Raw genomic sequence first — 21,105 nt, forward strand, 5'->3', positions numbered from 1 at the left:
CTAGATTTTTATCGCTACCACCTTACTACAAAACACACTGCCTCACATCATTTTATTTACATGCAGAAAATCAGTATGTGCGTTGCCTCCCTTTTTTCCCTTGATAAAAACACACCAATCGCATTAAAATCAGACCTTAGTTCTACTTCCTCTGAACAAAGATCTGAGGACATCCCATTACAGGTCACGCCAGACCGACCTTGCGCGAACTTTGACTGACCAATAGAATGACCAATCAGAAGGCAGCTTTCTCGTGCTTTACGGCACTAATTTCAAATTGGCCACTACACTTTGAAACATATTTTGACAAATTCTCGATTACAAATTTGAAACCTAAACAAAAGAACATTCTGGAATGGCTAATAGATGGTCTACATTGTATGGATTCAGTCGTTAAACCAGTAACTATTATTCGGAAAACCCCATGTTAAAGTTTTCGAGGTTGTATGATCAGAAATCACATTCCGATCTGGTAAGCAACGATCACATTGGTCGGATGAAAGGTCGTTCTGACGTGACCCCTAATGGGATGTCTTCAGATCTTTGTTTAGCGGTAGCGAGAACTAAGGTCTGATTTTAATGAGATTGTAAAACACACCAAACATTCATGTGAATCACATCCGTAGGTAGTTCATGAGACTGGACACAAGCAAGACTGCTCCCCAATGAAAGTCCCATCCTACCCCAATTCTCTCTATCACCCTCCTCCCTAGAATAAAAGTCTTAGACCATAAAAAATAATTATTAGATTTTCATCCCTACCACCTTACTACAAAACACCCTGCCTCACATCATTTTATTTTCCCAAAGTACCTTCAGAAAATGAAATGTATGTTACCGTCTTTTTTCCCATCGTACAATACACCAAATTCAACGTACCCTAAACATATGCTTGATTTGAATCACATCCACAGGCAGTTAATTTACATTTTCCAATTAGTTTGTAGTGAAGTTAAATCATGAAAATAAACTGCCCCTTTCAACACATTTTTATAAATATGGATGAAAATCTAGTAATTAATTATTGGCGGCCTTAAGGCACGGTTATGTTTTCACATTAACATTTTATACAGTATATAAAGAATAAAATCATAAGACTGATTAGTATCAAATTATTGAAAAAATATATTCATAAATATATATATATATATATGTCAGTGTAATATCTTGGAAAAATTCCGCTTTAGAAAATGCATACAATAAAAACATACCTATGGCTTAAATAAATAAAAGAATTGGTTCTCAGGCAAAGCTTTTGAAAATATAGTGCAGGCAGGTTGTAGTTCAAGCTAGTATATAACCAAATTTTGTTTACAATAATTTTGGTGAAATCATGTTCTTAAGTATTGAAGCATTTCACTGTCAGAGTTGTGTGTTCGAGACACAGAATATTTGAAGATTTAATTTTTTTTAATTAAAATGGAAATAAAAACAAAATGTGCAGTGGACTTTATGATGATGCGGGTGGTGCCTGAGAACCAAGACTATTATGTTTTTAGCATAAAACTATATGCAGACAACATGGACAACAGATGGTGGAAGATGAAATACATGGTGTGTAGCTCTCAGCTGCCAGTTCTGTTAGTATACACTCAGGGCTTAATTAATACTTTATAGCTAATTATATCCAACAAATCTCAAACCTGTCTACTGAAGTACAAATAGCTTCTCCCAATCATGTTCATTTCATAATGACAATGGAATTAAGTCATCAAATTATTTCAGAAGTAATTCATAAAATGACTATTTTAAAAATAAGGTATGGGTGTTTGCTTTTAATAGACAGTACTAGAAAAATACCAATACAGTTAAAACCAAATATTATTAAATTTGAATGTTGTTTGGAAATACGTGAAAGTCTAATACAAAACCATTAATCTGATGATGGGCGTTGATGTTGACCCAATATATCACCTATTTGTTTCATTTTTCACTTATATTATATGATGATAACTTAGAAATTAAGGGTAAAACTAATATTGTCTTACAGGATTAAGAAGTCACCTGATACTACTGAAAAGAAGTTAAGGAACACCTATATGACTACCAGGTATAGTTAATCTGTCATGGCTGATGGGTATTGCAACACACAGACTTCTCTAACTTGTTTTGAGTAGTATATATCCAAGGTGTATACATGTGATAACACTGGTTGGATTTCCAGTTTGGATTTCTGGATTGTTCACAGAACATGCTTATTGTCATCCTAAACATTATGGATTTGTGAAAAGATAAAAATGCAAAATAAATAAAGTACTGGTAAATTATTGTCATGAAGACATTTTAGCGATATCCCCCCTCTTTAATATGAAATACTCATGAATAATGGTTCACCTGTGATCCCTGATACCAGTAACCTACATGTAATTACTTACCAGGTAGATATAGAATTTGCATTTTGTATGAAAGTAAAATTTACAGAGAAAAGTAATTATGAAGAAAATTGAAAGTTTCAAATTATAAATTCTCAAGTCAATTTCCTAAATATGAATTAATTTGCGTCTTTCAAATAACTAGGCAGTTTGCTGGCTGCACATCGGAATCCCAGATTTGCTGCGGAGCTATCAGGTGTATTCTGACTTCGGGCTACACATCGGTACCGGTAACAGTAGGACTGAAAATAAATACAAGGAAAACATAAGGATATTACCAGAGGAATCTGTTACAATCCAAAGGGTTTCATCAAAAGGTCATCACAATTTATTAGTTGATTAACTGATTTTCAAAAAAGAATATTCTCAAGCATATGTAATTGTCCAACACAAACTGCTTGCTGTTACTTCATGCTGGTAGTGAAGGTACAAACCGGTGCTTGTGGCCGAGGACTTCCACATCAACGGCCTATACTCACACTTAGAGTCACAATACATGAACATCATGAATGTTGTAGTTTATATATGATAATTAATATCGTTCAAGTATATCAAAACAAATATACAAACATCATCTGTAAATTCACATGGCCCTGTTGGCTCACAAGTTTTTTTCACGAATAAATTCTGTTCAACACTTTAGGGGACTGACCATTTAAAATGAGAGGGGATGGCTGGATTTTTTGTTTGAGACAGAATAATTGTTTAGCATGGGCTCAAAAACATACAATTGTTATTGTTGGGGACTCACAGTACATTGTTTTGTCCAGTGAATGATTTTTTGTGGTGTAAATCTTGAGGGGACAATTTTTTCCAAGTATTTTGGGGAACAGATTATTTATGAAATAATATCCAAACCAAAATATCAGATGGTAAAGCCCCAAAGCCCTGCTGGAACAGTAGGTTTTTTTTTTACATAAATCTTAGAATCCAGCCCTGACCTTTTTTTCAAGTCAGCTGGACTCACCTCATGACACTGGAATGAACCCCCTTTCTTCACTTTGTCATCTCCTTTGCTGGGTCCTTTCTGTAACAGACAATATAGCTAAAATTGATAGAATTAACATTAAACTGCCCGCATGTTATCAGAAATCAGCGGGCCACTTGATAATGCCCTCATATTGCTTGACAACAGGCCATTATCAAGCCCGTTGTTAGGTGACGTCATAGGATAAGGATAGGTGACGTCACGTTCAATAGTGACATCATCTGGTTTGTTCTATGATGTTTCCATATTTGTAAAAGTGGGTCAATGACATTTGCGTTGATTGCAATAAATGTTTTAAACCGATATTGTTGTTTCTTTATATTTGAGAAGAAATTCCATCCATTTTAGCTATAATAACAGTAACGCTATTTTTCAAGGTATTATCATTTGCAGAAGCCCTCGGTCTTTTTAACTACCCACCTTCGTCAGGAGGTTAATGGAAGACCTCGGGCTTCTGCAAATGATAATGCCCTGAAAAATAGTGTTACCCTTATAATATTGTATATTGTGAGAGAATAGTGTCCACTTGTTTAACAACTCAAGGTGCACGTAACTGCCAAGCTGCAAGACTGTCTGTTAAGCCCCATTCTGAGGCAAAGTTTTCATCATGTGAGTAGTGTTAATCTTGAAATTAACGCGAGCGTGAATTAACTGTGTAAAAAGCAAGTGGTCTTTGTTCTCATTAATGAAACTTCGTATTTATGTCTCCAAAATGACTATCAACAATAAGATGGCCTCACTGCACACTTTCGTTAGTGGAAATACCAACTTGAATATATACACAAACACGGTTTATTTGGCAAATTATGTCAAGTTGACCTAATAGAAGACAAGTTTCATTTCCTGCTAGTGTGCCCTGCATATAGTCACCTACGCCATCTCTATATTCCTTCAAAATATTATCTACACCTAAATGTCCATAAGTTTAATATTCTTTTCTCTACAACTAACACAAAGCTCATTATTAACATCGCTAAATATCTGTATCACAGTAAAGAAGAAAGAATACATATTTTATCATTGTGACTGTTGCCATAGATATGTCATACATTTGTACAAAGGGCCTGTGGCTTGTATAGTACTGAATACAGAATTCGAATTTAAGAATCTGGTGAGCTATCACTGCTGGGGTCAAGAGATCTACCCACTCGTGTCAAACTAGGCTTCACTGACCACTCCAATCACTGAACTGTTGTTGGTTCAATCATTTTATTGCCTTTGAACTTCCTTAATGCCAGTCACCAGAATAAACAAAAACTGTGTGCTGTTATTTTGGAAAACACTGTTCATTGTTATTACAGAAGTGTTTTACTCGGTGCTAATAAGCGGTGCTATTCGCTGTTTTTTTTGATTAACATAAGGATATGTATCATTCCACTGGGGATGGGATGGGGGGAGTCGCATTGATTTTGATAAGCATTTTTGGCTAGAGGTCAGCAGTCGTATTAGATTTGAGACGCTTTAATTTCACGATTTACAGTATTTAAACCGTACTTCTCTATGGGTAACATGGATACCCAACGCAGACTCATTATACCGAATCTAAGCCGAACAGTCCATGTTTTATCCCCTTAATGACAAACACCAGTCAGGGTAACAACAAGTACCATCTTTTAATGTCTTTTGGCATGACACAACCAAGGGATTGAACCACCAGCCTCCCCCCCCCCCCAAAACAAGGTGGCACTGCATACTGGTAACATTAATATATCCAAACATTTTATGAGGGCTTCATTCAACATGCAGTTGACTTCACATTCCCCATTTACGGAGGCTCCTGTAACCAAGGGAGATATCTCATAATTGAAACTAAGTGCCTGTGCAGCAGTAGAAACTAACATTTTTAGTCCACTAGTCCTTTTAATGGTAACATTTAGCAAAATCGTAAAAAGGGCAAATGTCTACTAGTCCTTATGATAACTTAACTGTTGGGCAGTTTTGCTTGTTTGGTTGTAAATCGATCTATTGTATCGTGGATCTGGTGTTGGGATACAGTGCTGTATCGCTGTACCGTTACACCACCAACAGTCAAGTCAGCTAAAAATGAGACCGCCCTCATGTAAGAAGTCTACAGTTCTATCCTTACACAGATGTCAGTGATAGAAACTAACAGGTTTAGTCCACTAGTCCTTATAATGGTAACATATAGCAAAATCCATAAAAAGAGCAAATTTCTACTGGTCCTTATGATAACTGTTGGGCAGTTTGGCAAGGACTATAGGACAAGAACCTATTTCTAACACTGCCATGGTGGGCATGTTAATACAAAAATATTTGTTGTTTTCCAAACTCAGGAACTTTGGTTAGATTCTTAGACATTATTGCACTGAATGATGTAAATCATTGGTAAGCCAACTAAGTCACATGTGCAAAAAAATAACATATTATACCCATTTGTTTCATATTGCTATTGTTACCCTACAGATTAATTGTAGTCATATGCAAGAACTGAGTGTTCTTTAACTTCTTTTGAGTAGTTTGTATGATATTTTATTCAAATTTGGGTCTTTTTACATTTGACCTCTGAGAAAATCTTACATCTATGTTAACCATGACGTTTTCTCATTATCATAATCTTTTCAGAATAAAAACCTTTGTTCATTGTATATATGATTTTAGGCATTATGAAAAATGGCTGTTGAGGGGAAACTTTTGGAGTGATTGACATGCGGGGGCCCTTCTGTGTGAATATGATATTGGTTTACCTATTGGTACACCTTAGAAGTTTCAGAGAAGAGTTATTAGTGCATTGCCACCAGGTGGACACATGGTGGACACATGCACTTTGGACAAGACACACATAACATTACAAGGAACTTATGCTCTATTGTCTGGTAGCCATTTTGTGCCTGGATGTTACACACTGTAACAAATGCCATGTTTGTTTGTTGTTTAATGCCACAATCTGCAATATTCCAGCTATATGACGGCGGTCTGTAAATAATCGAGTCTGGACCAGACAATTCAGTGACTGACATCATGAGCATCGATCCGTGCAATTGGGATCGATGACATATATCAACCAAGTCAGGGAGCCTGACCACCTGATCCCATCAGTAGCCTCTTACGACAAGCATAGTTACCTTTTATGGCAAGCATGGGTTGCTGAATAACAAATGCCATGTGAGACACTGAGACATTATCTGTGTAATTAGGGTAATCATTAACTGCAAGATAGATATGAAACATAAAATGTGAGTGAGTGAGTGAGGTTTGGGTTGGGTTTAATGTCACTTTGAACAGTATTCCAGTTATATCACAGCGTGACATCTTAATGTTGGAGGAAAATCTGATATGATGAAACCTACGGGCATGGGTATGGTGCTGACAAACCTAGAATTCAAACCCACGACATAGGTTTCTGGCATGCCCCAGTGCTCTAACTCTTAAATTGTGGCACCTTGGACAACTGGGCCACCCATGTCCCCTCATAAAATTTGAACTAGCAGACAAACAAAGTGGTGTTTGAGGGATGGGCTTAACTTACTGGAACTGTCAAACAGCCTGAGTCTAGCACTCCTTTAACTGAAATAAGAAAGTCGAAATGAGGACATTCACTCACAGGATTATCCTTGAAGTCTTTTGTATGTGTCGTCTCCCACCAGTCACTGGTCCACTCCCACACGTTGCCTATGATGTTCTTCAGGCCGTACTTGTTTTGGTCTGGGAAGGCTGTCACCTGCAATACAATACATATACAGGGACATGGAGGTAGAGATTATACTGATTTTACGAAACAAATTCTTGTATTTTTTTCCCCGAGCATGAGCAAGGGTAATACATCAATTCTTACACAAATTTCGTAAAATCAGTATGACACACATACGAATGGAAAAATTTCTTTATTACCCATTTATATTTCTTAGCCCCCCTTAAGAAAATGCACTGATCACGACAGCTGTCTTAGAAAGGCTCAATTGTTGAATGACATCAACAAATTTCAGATATGACATTGTTTCTAGTGTGATGTGATTCTGACCTTACGTCACAATAAGATTCTAATGACGTCAACAATGCTATCCAGATGACGTATACAATACACTGGTGTGTGTGAAGTGATATTTGATAAGTCAACATATCTCTTTTAATGAACTCTGTTATTTTTAACCCTATGGGTAATAAATAGAGGATATTATATGAGTGTTCATGTCAGTCTATGTCATGAGTGTCTAAATTCTGGTATTTCTTGAGCGAGAGCGGAATGTATGGTATAAACACGAATATAATGTTCTATTTTTTTACCGAAGAAGAATTTTCGTGTTTACCTATAATGTCAGCAAGTCGCAACAGCAGCGGGAACCACAATTTGTCAAATGACATCATCAATCTTCAGCAATGATGTTGTTTCTAGAGTGACGTCATTCGGACCTCATGTCACAATAAGATTCGATTGACATCAACAATGCTGTCCGGGTTACAGAAACCATACACTGTAGCCTCATGACATGATATGACCTTATGGCACATATGATTTTTATGAACCCCGATATGTCTGCCCTCGTAGCTAATTAACAATATTATCTCATTTCAACTGATAAGTGACACACTTACAGTCATGAAAGTGTTGTGAGGAGGTGCCATGATGTGAGTTGGTGAATGTTGTTGAACACTTCAGTCACCAATATTCCAATCTCATGAAACTCAGATCTTTTACTCTGATACTCTCTGACTGAACATCTGAGGACACCTCAGGTGAACTCTTAGCTAAATTTGACCGCCCAATCTGGGATGGACTGAAGGATGTGTACTTTCATGAGCCAATCAGATGTCAGCTTTATTAAACAAATCGGCTTCATTTCTTTACCACCTTGATTCAGAAATTTTTATTGAGGAAACGAAAACTACCACAGACCACCTACATACCCGCTGTAGAAAACCTTTCCTGGTGTAGATGCCATGGAACTCATTGCTGGCAGGAGGTGTATAAAATATCCACAGCAATATAACAGCACTGCTTTAAGTTTTTGCATTTGGAACTTCCCGATTATATCTGTTTTTGATATACAGAAATCAGACATGCTTGTCACTCACTCATACCAAGACTTTTGAAGCCTTGGCACTGATAAAAGTTTGCCTGACATGGTGGTCAATGGAGGTGTCATAAGATCTTCACATAGAGAGGTTCGTATTGGAGTAAAAGATCAGATTTTAGTGAAACCGGCAATATTCAAGCCGTATCATGGCAGCTTGTAAATAGATGAGCCTGTGTTAGAACAGTGAGTGAGCACTTGACTTTTCCAAAGAATTGTGGTGATCTCGCAATGGAGCTAGCATGTCTTACATTTCTCTATTTTTTTAACAATATCAAAAAGTACCACACTGTGAACATAGATTCACTGCAAATTGCCTGTGTGAGCTTAATCAACAAGATGACCATTCATTACTCATCACTGATCTCTTATAGCTTGTCCTAACATCACATGGTCAATTTTTTGAAAATTTTAGTCAATAAAAGTGATCTAATATGTTACTAGATATATATACTGCAAACCAAAAATTAATGTGAAAAATTAAAGTGTTTCTTGCATGCAATAATAAAAGATGCATTTTCATCTCGACATACTTATTAAACAAAGCTCACTATAAACAATGTAACTGATCGCTAGATTTAGCGTTTCTCACCAAGTTCAGTGTCAAGTGTGGTCAAATTGATGAAGCAGTTACGATAGTTGCCAACAATGTATTTCTTCATGCTAACCTTGTCAAATAATCCAATAAGTACAAGCAAAATGCTGCTTACCCACGTAGTGAGCATGTCGTAGTGAATACATAACACTGCTCATATATATTCAAAGGAATGCGCAAACTCACAACACTTGCAACCTGTACAGTCTTCGTCTGTAACCTGACCCATCTCATTTGAATATGCCCATTTGGAATTTCCTGCTTTTGATTTCATTTGAAGATATGCGTGTTATTGTTTGCTGATTAGATTTTTAAGCTCAATGGAAGGACTCTTTGCATAAATTTCATGATGCATTTTAGGCCATGGGTCGACCAAGGCTGCAATGAATACACTATAAGGCGAATACGATTCGTATCACGAATATAGGGTAACGAATATGAATATTTATTCACAAATGTATTATTTGTTATATTCATTGAAACAATAACAGAATATATTATTTGACATGGTTTGTAAAATATTAATATATTAAACATTAATATACTTCACTTATCCAGGTACTAGTATCTGCTCAAATGTGACAATGACTAGTGACCAAATTAAATATTATAAGAGTATTGTCTTCAAAGAAATCTATGCATATAATATGTTCTTATGGACATTTTTGGGTCCAGTAAATGCACATGATTGCATATCCATAGATATTCGATTCTAGTGGCCACGAATAACGAATTCAATTCATGAATGGATACGGTTTGATTCACCGAATACTCGAGTGAATCATAACGGCCCTATTGGTGACACATTAATTTCTTGATTTACAGTATATGATCTACTTACAGGGCATGTGCCAAAGTAGCCATCTTCCTTGCTGTTGTCCTTGGGGAACTCTCCTTGCCAGATGTTCATCCAGTGTTCGTTCTTTGGCATCAACTTGTTGCCCCACGGGAACAATCTGAGGCCGCATACAATGTAGCATGTATATCAGGGGTAACATACGCTGAACAGTTTGTTGAATAGTGACACTCAGTGGCACAACACAAATACTGTATCATGAGGTCATGTACCGCTACAAAATGCGAAATGTACATAAGGTTGATTTATCACCCCAAACTGGCTCCAACAGGAGATATCGCTTGAGTGAGATCAAGCAATATCTACATTGTAAATATCACTGCAATGAAATTGCATCACAATGCTTTGCAGACCATGCCAAAGAGACCATGGTCACCATGATGTTACAATCAAATGACATCACTACTCTGCTACTGAAGCTGTAAGCAGTACCTTTTACACTAAGACACTGCTTATTACTGTCTACAAACTGAAAAGGTTGGACAAATGATGTTGGATGATAAATAAAATCCCACCCTCGTGTCTTTTGATATCAAATATATCAATACTCATTGATAAATTTGTTATCAGAAGACACTCGGGTGAGATTCTCTATATGAAAAAATTTAAATAGATTTTCTACCTAAGGAAGGAAATTTATGGATGTCAACTTCTTTGTTATGAGGAACACAATGCTTTGGAGTATATACTTACTCCTTCATCACCTGATTGACATCCATAAATTCTCTTCCTCATGTGCCATTCAAAGACATTATTTTTCTACAGGTTTGTACAAGATGTCTCAAGCCACGTCTTAAATTATTAATTAAATCTATCATACTATGTTTTGGTTCAGTTTCCATTCATTCCCTTTGATGATGGCTGGCAGGGCAAGTGGTCATTTTTCTTGTATCATTTCATGTAGTGTAGCAGGGGCAAGGGTGGTCCAGTCATTTTAGGGGACGCAATTTGCTGTGCAGAGTTGCGTCCCTCAGACACGCCAGAAACCTATGATCGTGGGTTCGAATCCCAGTTCTCCCCAATTATGTTTCTAGATTTGTCAGCACCATACCCATAGTCCCGAAGAAGTACAGTTTTCAGCTTGTTTCTGGCTAACTTTCATGTGAATGTGTTGTCCTAGTGATTGACAAGCAGTGACACAGTTTACAATTTATTCCATTAGCCCATGTTGACAAAATCTTTTTTGGTCTAGTAAGCTCAGTTGAAAATAGTCCATATTAAAATGCTACTGAAAGTAATGCTAAGAGCAAAGTTGGAACTGATATCCTTTGTGTTGCTGTATGAAACTGACCTGTTCTCCAGTTCACCCCTACATGCAAACTCAAACTCTGCCTCAGTGGGAAGTCTCTTGCCAGCCCATGTACAGTAGGCCACAGCATCATTCCAAGAAACATGCATCACAGGGTGGTCCATCCTGGGGCAAAGAAACAAGCATCAATGAATATTGTCTAACATATTCCTATGAATAGAATGTGTTGTATAAATGACATAGAAACATTATTATCCACCTGACAATGGGTTTGCAAACATTGGGAACACTTAATGCAGGTTTTAAGGCCTACACATGACCATGCAGTGTCTTGTCGCCCGGCATCATGGTCAAGGGTTCGAATCCCAGATAGGTCATATTAAGTACATTGTTTGTCAGCGCCATACCAATGTTCATGTTGTCATGCTATGTGGCAGTAGAGGCTGTGGTAAATTTATTCGCAGTAACTGTCAGTAGCAGCAAATGATTTAAGTGCTGGTAAAATGTTGAGTTCTATTGGCAGCAACAAGTGGAATTTAGAGTTATCTCCCTTGTAAACATTAATGGCAGATTGATTGTTCAAGAAGTTTTGGGATGGAATAGTTTCTAGAAGGCTGGCTGTGTTCAAGGCCTTTTTCAACCTGACTGGCATCTTACCTACTTGGTAAAAGTCGATTGGATGCCTATTTGTAAACACCAAATTCCTGCCAGCTTCTGAACACCATATTGGATTCAAGATCAGAGACAAGCTTAACATTTGACATTGACAAAATTCTGAACATTTACATTAATTCTAGATCCTGTTACTTATTGCTGCTGCCAAATTGACTCATTGTGGTGCTTTCTTTATTGTGGACAAAAACTGTGTTTTTGAATACTATTTGTTGATAATCATTGATCTTGTGATGTTATTTACTGATTTCACAATTTAGTTCTGCACAAACTGATTTCTGGGTTAACCGTTGCATTTCAATTTGGACATCAGCTCGTAACAGTAATCACTCAAGACCTGTGTCACTATGGACTACCCACCTACTGTCATAGCTCCAAATCTACCTGGTTGCAAAATCTCTTTTCAATTAAACATTTAATGCAATATCTGGACAAACAATGGTATGTTCCCAATTAAAAAAAATATTTCTGTGGTCCTATTTTCATCTTCCCGTGGCACAGGAGTTAACTTACGAGGCTGGAATTTTGATCGCAGCGCCACCTGTGGCAACTATGAGATTTTGATTGGACTATGCAATTCCAGCCTTGTTCGGTTGGATGAAAGTATCATGGAACTGGACTTTTATAGTTAGTTAACTCCCTTGCCTCAGGAAGATGTTCTATTTTAAGTTATTACAATAAGAATAATGACTACCGTATTCGACATAATAAATGCCCTGCTCTAATGAGCGCCCACAGCGATATTTGTTAGTATATTGGCTAGTGAACAATCCCAATTAGCACCCCTTACAACTGATCAATGTACACAAGGCATTTATTCGTGTATAATATGCACTCGTGTGTTATATGCACCCTTAATTATGGGCAATTAATTCTGGAAAATATATCTGTTGTGTATAATATGCACAGACTTTCAACCTTGTGTTTTTCTCTCACCAAAATTATATTCTAATAAGAGCCTCCTATTTCTAATGTTGAGAGTGCCCTCGGTACTTATTACGTCGAATACGGTATTTGCTGAAAAGAACCTCCGGACTCATACCCTGTTTCACAATTTTACTTGTACCACCACTTAAACAATTTTTAACATCATTTTGCAAGTACTACAGAAAAAATCATTACCGCTCTTTTATGGATGTTTTTGGTCCTTCAGGATGTCTCCAGTCAGCGCCATCTACTGGCAGCCACCAGGGAGCGGCAGCGACCTGAACAGGTGGCCAGGAATAGGGCTCAGTTTACTTTTATCAATAGTTATCATTTTATCAGAATACATGTACAATAGCCTTGACAGATGTTTTATCACAGAACACACAAAGGTATATAATAAGTAATTGGACTCAACTGACGTCTACCTTTACTGACATTGCCAATACATTTAGAATCTTAAAGATACAAATTTCCTATTACGTTATATTTTTCAAAAGCACATAAAAATCATGTTTTCTTAAAAAGTAAATTCCAGCACTTAAGATAATCTATCTGTTAAATGATATAGACCTGACTAACCCCTCCACTTGTGATAATTCATCTGCTGAAAGATACAGATCTGATTAAGTCCTCCTGCAAAACAGTTAATACTTACAGCTTGCGTAATCTTTTGTAGTTCTTCCTCGCTCAGATATTTGTCCATTACAAAAGAATTACCAAAACCCTCGGCCTGAAACAACAGACATGTTTTGTATTATGTACTATAGCGTCAAAGGTAATGGATACAAGACTACCCCTCATAATGGGGAATGAATAAAACAGAATACTGAAGTCCACCTGAATTTTTTACTAAATGGTGACCTTATTTAAAATCAGATCAGAATTCAGTCAGTGTTTGGAAACAGCTGGGATCAGTCATACAAAGTTTCAGCTCCATATGCCTTGCAGTTTCAGGGGAAATGGTTAAGATACAATAACACTACTGGTATTAAAACAAGATCAAAGGATGTAGCTTGATCAAAAATCAAAATATGCCAAAAGATATATTACAAGTTATTCTGCAGAGCACATAATCAATCCATATCAAATTATATAATGATACATACAAAAATGGGCAAAAATTAAAATACCATAGTAAGGATCATTTAATAAAAAGTTTTAGCTCAATAGGCCTTGTAATTAATTGTAACATGTTGAAAATGTGAAAGTTAGCAACATTCAACTGAAGGGACAGATGACAGACAACGAGCCACAACATAGGTCACTTGACTTGCAGTCAGTAGAGGTGTGACGATGCGATGGGGTCACAATACACTATGTATCGTGATACTATGAGTACGATATGGTTCGTATCATGACACAGTACTTTTATTTCAGAAGTTGATATAATTTCTTTTTCCAGGTGAATCACAACCCTGAATCAAGGCTTATAACATGACTAAACTTCCAAACTCTTTAACGTTTCCATTATAAAGGTGTTGAGAGGACACCACCGAAGCCCATCACTGAATTACTGTTAAATAACTAACTAATCTGTTATGATTCATATGTTTTACACCAATATAACTTGTAATGTAATGTATCATATATATCGCGATACAAGGGTTGTAAATCGATGTACTGTATCGTGGATCTGGTGTTGGTATTTAGTGCTGTATCGCTGTACCGTTGCACCACCCAATCAAGTCAGCAAAAAATGAGACCGCCCTCATGTAAGAAGTCTACAGTTCTATCCTTACACAGATGTCAGTGATAGAAACTAACGGTTTTAGTCCAATAGTCCTTATAATGGTAACATATAGCAAAATCCTTAAAAATGGCAAATTTCTACTAGTCCTTATGATACCTTAACTGTTGGGCAGTTTGGCTTGTTTGGTTGTAAATCGATGTACTGTATCGTGGATCTGGTGCTGGGATACAGTGTTGTATCGCTGTACCGTTACACCACCAACAGTAAAGTCAGCTAAAAATGAGACCGCTCTCATGTAAGAAGTCTACAGTTCTATCCTTACACAGATGTCAGTGACAGAAACTAACAGTTTTAGTCCACTAGTCCTAATAATGGTAACATATAGCAAAATCCTTAAAAAGGGCAAATTTCTACTAGTCCGTATCATACGTAACTATATGGCAGTTTGGCAAGGACTAGTGCCAATTTCTATCGCTGGATGTTAGTTTTGACAGGGGATTTGTACATGTTGTATGGACTCCCTGTTTTTGCAAATATAAGGCCTAAAATTGCAGACATTTCATGACATGTTACAATAGTAAATATTCTCAACTCATAGACTGTTAATAATATTAATTCACTGCAAAAAGGAATATTAAGTGGAAGACACCATCGGTCATATATATTCCTCTTTTTTTTTAATTCATATCTTTAAAGCCCAGAGATCCAGATAACTTTTTGAGCAGTTGAGTTTTTACTCTAGCATGTCTAGGGTTTCTATTCTAATTGGGTTATTACATTTTTCATTGGGGAACCAATATTTTTTCACTCATCTATTCATCACTCTTGGGTATTTCCCCAAAAGAGTGAACATTTTAAGATTTTAACAAAACTTAAATATTGTTTTAGATGTACATAACCAAGATAACTGTTCTAAATATATAGACTTGACTAGGAAAGTAAATTAGCTCGTAATTCTGTTTCGGAAATTAGCTCTGCTGAAAAGCTTCATTGGGATTTACGTGCTCTTTTATACATTTGAGTTTTTTATTTAATGCATGCGTTTCTGTACGCAAGTTAATTGAAAGTTATTGGTTTTTTAATATTTTGCGCAAATACGCTGCTTATCTGTAGCTGTGAAGCCATTTCACCTTTAGCTCATTCAATCGGGATTACAACTTATGTAGACTTGCCTACTAATTTATATAGACTTGCCAAGAGAACTAGAGTTATCAAAATGTGCAGGCATTCCACAGTCATAGAACCGAACTAGTCAAGTGGGTTAGGGGCATTTTCTTGGTTTGGTCCTTTAGAAAAAATGTTCTTCAGAAAACAAATCCTCTATTGTTTCACTTTAGCAAGTTTACTGATGATGCCCCTAACGTTTTGTGAATACAAAGGACTGCATGCACCCGGATTAAAGTATTACTCATAGTTTATTATGCATGTTACATATATAATATATATATTTTTTTAAATAAGTAAACAAAAGATTATCATCACTCTCACACTCAGCTCAGCTGCTGTCTACTCAAGAGTCAGATGTACAAGGCTTAAATTCTTTAATGACTATATACCTTAATAAGATATTCATATTTCTCTACAGCTGTTGTAATATCTATACAAAAAAATAATTTAAATTTTTCAGCAGAATAGCACTGAGTTGATTTTAGTTAGTATATGTACATATATATATTATCTAGGTGTCTATCATGCATGTCAATACTTCATATTCCTCTTTTGTGCCTACACAACCTGTGAATCAGGGTAATGTCAATCATGCAGCTGTAAACAAAAATGATATCCATCATTTATTTGTGATAAAAACGCACGAGTTAAATCAACCCTATTAAGAGAAGGGTCTGTGATAATAAATACAACAAAATGAAATTTCATAGTAGTAATTAAAGACAGCATTTTGTTCTATTTTTTAATGTCATTAAATTCCTACACAAACAGAATGAAATAACAACAAAGAAATGAGTTTTGATGAACATTCTAACTGGCAAAATACATGTTAAAACAGTATACACTCAACATACTCAATAGTTATTATTCTTAATAGAAACACCACTGTCAATATCATGTTACTGAATATTTGATTCCAGGAAATGACAAACGTTAAAATTCTGCATCAAATACTCAATATCCACATGCCATACAAAAATCATATACAGATCAATATTAGATGATATCAAACAGCAACAGCTTGCTGCATCAACTGAAGCCTTTCCCACTTAACCCAACATTGCTTTGTATGGTTGTTAGATCAAGAGATCTGTGGATGTATATATCCCAGATAGTGATACATGTACAATCGAAATTGCTTTTATATCAATATGTAGTCTACATTAAAATCATCATTGTTATTGTTGTCATTATGCACAATATCCTATTTGTGCTGAGGCTGTTCTCTATGAAGCTTCATTATCATGATCATGGACTCTTTACTGTGTTATCCAGCTGTTGCATGTTACACATTTCAATTTTCTCATGATAGGTCTATTTTAAGATTTTAATTATATTAGATAAGATCATCATGTCTATGTAAAATGTTTAAGCTTTTCATTATACACTTCACAGTTAACAGAGTACTGGTATCTTAAAATTACTGATGAGGGTGGTATATTATGGTGCTGCATGATATCTGTGTACAATGCTAGATAAATCTACAATCCAATAATACATGTACATGTAAATGCACAGTCTGTGCCATAAACAACCGCCTCCATGGTCTAGTGGTAGAGCATCCACCTGGAGAGCGGAAAGTCTGGGGTTTGATCCCCGGCCGCGTCATACCAAAAGACGTTAAAAGATGGTACTTGTTGTTACCCTGTCTGGCGCTCGGCATAAACACACAAAAACAAGGACTGGTCGGCTCAGAGTCAGTACAGGTATACTGTGTCTGAGTGGGGTATTCATGTTAAACTGCGGCGTGGTATCTCAGTGAGATAGCAGTATAAATCGGCATCAGTCCGGACTAGTACAAGCAGCCACAAACACACATGTACATGCGTGTCACTATATAAACGCAATAATCTTGGATGTGATGTTAAACCCAATTTTACCTCACCTGTGCCATAAATCTTTGTGTCTATTAGCGTGAACTTGTCAATTGGCATCATTTCTGGCAGATTTTAGTGTTAATACATGAATTATTTTTGGCAAAGTTTACTTGACCAAACGACACTTTACTAAACCGACTTCAGACTAGTGGCTAAAGTTGCAGAGTGTATATTAAATATTCCATTACTTTCTCTCTGTTAGATCTTCGCAGTGATCAGCATCAATGTCAAACATTTACACTGCATCTGGAAAGTTTGGGTTTTTTTAATTTAACATCACAGACTGTTACATATTGCTGCCTTTTCATTATTTACAACTACCGTATTCGACGTAGTAAGTGCCCAGCTCTAATAAGCGATATTTGCTAATATATTGGCTAGTGAACAATCCCAAATAGCACCCCTTCCGATTGATCAATGTACACACGATTTATTTATTCGTGTATAATACGCACTCGTGTGTTATATGCACCCTTAATTATGGGCAATTAAATTCTGGAAAAATATATCTGTCGTGTATAATACACACTTTCTTTTGTATCATTTCAGGCTGTCAGCATAAACCATGAAATTTACAACCTTTAAACCAAATTTTTATTCTAATAAAAGCCCCCTTTTTCTAATTTTGAGAGCACCCTGGGCACTTATTACGTCGAATACGGTATCCCCAAAAGATCAAAATATGTTATTTACTTAATACATGTACAAAGTATCAAACACACTATGTGCATGTCCTCTTTGATGTGTGTATAGGAAAGTCATCATGTGCATGATGATGTACAAAAAACATATCACTAAGAAAACAATTTTAAAAAGTGGGCTCAAAATACACAATGCAAACAAAGCATCTTCTCGGGAAATATTTCTGAAAATGACAATGAAAAAGCTAAATGTAAGAGTAAGAATGTGAGTAATTTTATCAGAAAATACTGTATAGTAACAATGACAGCCCAATTTGATAAGAATGCTAAGGTTATGCAATAGATAACACAGCAAATGGCAGATGTCCCAAACAATCACAAGGCTAAATACCTGTACACTACCACACATGTTTTACATTTTTTTCAGATAAGATTAATAAGCATGGTTAATAGACATAAAGGATAGGATATGTCCAAGTATCGGAGACATGTATATATATTATTCATTCCTTGTTTAATTGTTACCTAACAAATGAATTGTGCTTCTTTTGCTGAGGACAAGTATGTAAAAGAAAATCTGTTCATGTTTGACTACACTTAAATAACGTCACTACCCATGCTAAGAACTTTAGATTCATTATGAGTCAAGTAAGCTTTTACCTGTGAAATTGACTGACTTTGTATAAGTTATTTCAGAAACATATAGCCAAGGGCCCATTATTTTTTATCTTGGGTCAATAACTCGAGCTGCTTGGCTGGCTGAATAACTTTTCCTTATGTCACACAAGTCTAGTCATGCATGAGTTATCCTCCAATTACTTTAACAGAGTGTTATTTATGTTACCAACTTAACAAAATTACTATTTCCATTTTCATCAAATTCTAACACAAACAAATATCAAAATTTACTTCCTGTCCAATCAAACATTTCTGGAGAGGATTGCAACACAAAAAGGCAGTTATTGGAATGTTGTTAATATATTCATGGTATTCAAACTACATCATACAGTGTTCAAAGCTAAGTCAAGGGGCCTTTGAATGTTAACCTGAATGTTAAAACAGAAGGGTCCCTAGATTCATGGTGTTTTGTTTTTGTTTGTTGTTTAACACTGCACACAACAATATTGCAGCTATATGATGGTGGTCTGTTAATAATCAAGTTGGAACCAGACAAGCCAGTGATTGACATCATGAGCATCGATCCATGTTGTTGGGATATGATGACATGCACCAACATAATCAGTGAGCCTGACCACCCAATCCTGTTAGTCGCCTTTTCCGACAAGCATAGTCACCTTTTATGGCAATAGGTTGCTGAAGACCTATTCTACCCCGGAACTTCACGGGTTCATTGAGAGTACTATTAAGTCGGTAGCTTTGATGACGTCACCTCTCTTTATAACATGTCAAATCACTATCAATATGTCTGTTAGACAAACAAGTGTCATTCTGTTTACTGGACACTCGATGATATACAAACATTATGAAGAAAGCATCATAATATTGTACTGGTGGGCTTAATGTACTGTAAAAGCAGAGCAGTAGACAAGCAAAGAGCTATAAGGGGGTCCAACAATTAAGGGCCTTTGTCTTGATTGTTGGACAACTATCAGCGACAATTTCACATTTACATAGCTATTTTCTCCACTAAATAAGAATATCAGTAGATCTAAATGACAACTGTCTGTATATGGGGAGAATTTTATGTCAGTATTTGAGAAGTGACAAAAAATTATTCAAAAGCTACTGCAAGAGGATTGTCTTTGTTTTCAATTCGTTAAATAAGCAAAGCTCAAAGTAAATCTAGTTACCTCAGTTTTATATCCACTTTGGTTCACGAACAGCTCGAACTCGGCATTGCTCACTTCATACTTATCAAGATAAAATGCATCAACCTTGACCTTCCTTGCAGGCCCTTCACCATCTGCTTGAAATACGGGTTTGTCTGTGCCCATTGTAAACTTGCCTCCTGGTATTGGAACCATCTTATTTGTTCTTTTGTATGGACTCTGAATGTTGCTCTGGGGGTGATATTTTTGTTTTGCGTCGTCTGCTTGCACGCCCTCTGAACTTGATGACTTAGATCCTGAGTGCTGTCTGCTCTTGGAACAACCACAATCCTTTTTCTCTTCACCGTCGCATTTGCTGCTGTCATCGCCAGAACATGTCTCAGAAGTGCAACGGACAGAAATAACACAATGCACAAAAATGATGGTTACCAACATTACACACCACCTAGACGACGCCATTTTGAATTTAGTGATATCATGTGATAGCAGGTTATAATCCGGACGTTCCGAATTCTAACCCAGAATTTGGAAACGGAAAAATGGTTCAAGGTTATTATTTTTTAAAATGTTTAGCATTTTGAAAGAGACATACGACTACTGGCCCTGTATCAGTGATTGTGTAATATAAATTAATACGAAGGAAAATCTAAAGAAAAATAACAATTTAAGGAGGAGAATATATGGATGTTAACTTCTTTATTATGAGGAACACAACGTTTCTGAGTATATGCTTACTCCTTCATCAGGTGGCCATAGCAAGGGGCAAATTGAAGCCAGCTAGGTACTTAGCCCCGACAAAGATCAATGCAATAAGTCCCAAGCACTAGGAAGATAGGTTCCCTGGTCACGGTTCATGGCTTGCTGGTGTCTCTTGATGTCAATGGCTTCTTGTAGTTTTCTTTGTCACCAGTTGTTGTTGGTAAACAGGACTTTGGTGGCTTTCCACGTGATGTTATGTTTTTCGTTCTTCGGGATGTGTTCGGAAAAAGCCGGTTTCTGGTCGAGTTTGTCAACAGAGGTCCGATGTTCTTTGAGTCTTGTGTTGAGGGGTCCAAGGGTTTCTCCAAGGTACTAATGGCCTTACACATTCACCTCGCAATTGCGCAAACAGTCATAATCTAGGGGCCCGATAGCCATGAATTCTGAATTTGTCACATTGTAGAAGATCTTTTTTTCAATTCAATTTCTTTATAAACTCAAACCACCAGCCGGTGGTACATGAGGAACATAATAACATACACATATACAAAA

General features: G+C 36.4%; 1 protein-coding gene across 1 annotated transcript; it reads right to left on the reverse strand.

Annotated features, from left to right (window-relative positions):
• Positions 1–353: 353 nt before the first annotated feature.
• Positions 354–20,319, reverse strand: LOC124145873 (formylglycine-generating enzyme-like). Its single transcript, XM_046515828.2, has 8 exons — positions 19,876–20,319; positions 13,345–13,419; positions 12,885–12,967; positions 11,133–11,255; positions 9,827–9,941; positions 6,923–7,039; positions 3,340–3,399; positions 354–2,614 (listed from the first exon to the last, which is right to left on the reverse strand). The coding sequence occupies exons 1-8, from the start codon at positions 20,311–20,313 to the stop codon at positions 2,492–2,494; spliced, it is 1,134 nt and encodes a 377-aa protein (XP_046371784.1). The 5' UTR covers positions 20,314–20,319; the 3' UTR covers positions 354–2,491.
• Between the last annotated feature and the right edge of the window lie 786 nt (positions 20,320–21,105).

The sequence above is a fragment of the Haliotis rufescens genome, unplaced genomic scaffold (assembly GCF_023055435.1).
Source record: "Haliotis rufescens isolate VD_foot unplaced genomic scaffold, xgHalRufe1.0.p SCAF_45, whole genome shotgun sequence".
NCBI lineage: Eukaryota > Metazoa > Mollusca > Gastropoda > Lepetellida > Haliotidae > Haliotis > Haliotis rufescens.

Excerpts from the sequence above, each read along its gene's own strand:
- LOC124145873 (XM_046515828.2), bottom strand. The coding sequence starts at position 20,313 with ATGGCGTCGTCTAGGTGGTGTGTAATGTTGGTAACCATCATTTTTGTG. Across the intron at positions 9,942-11,132 it reads AGGGGTGAACTGGAGAACAG|ATTGTTCCCGTGGGGCAACA; the intron begins GTCAGTTTCATA and ends ATGCGGCCTCAG. Across the intron at positions 7,040-9,826 it reads GCTACTTTGGCACATGCCCT|GTGACAGCCTTCCCAGACCA; the intron begins GTAAGTAGATCA and ends ATTGTATTGCAG.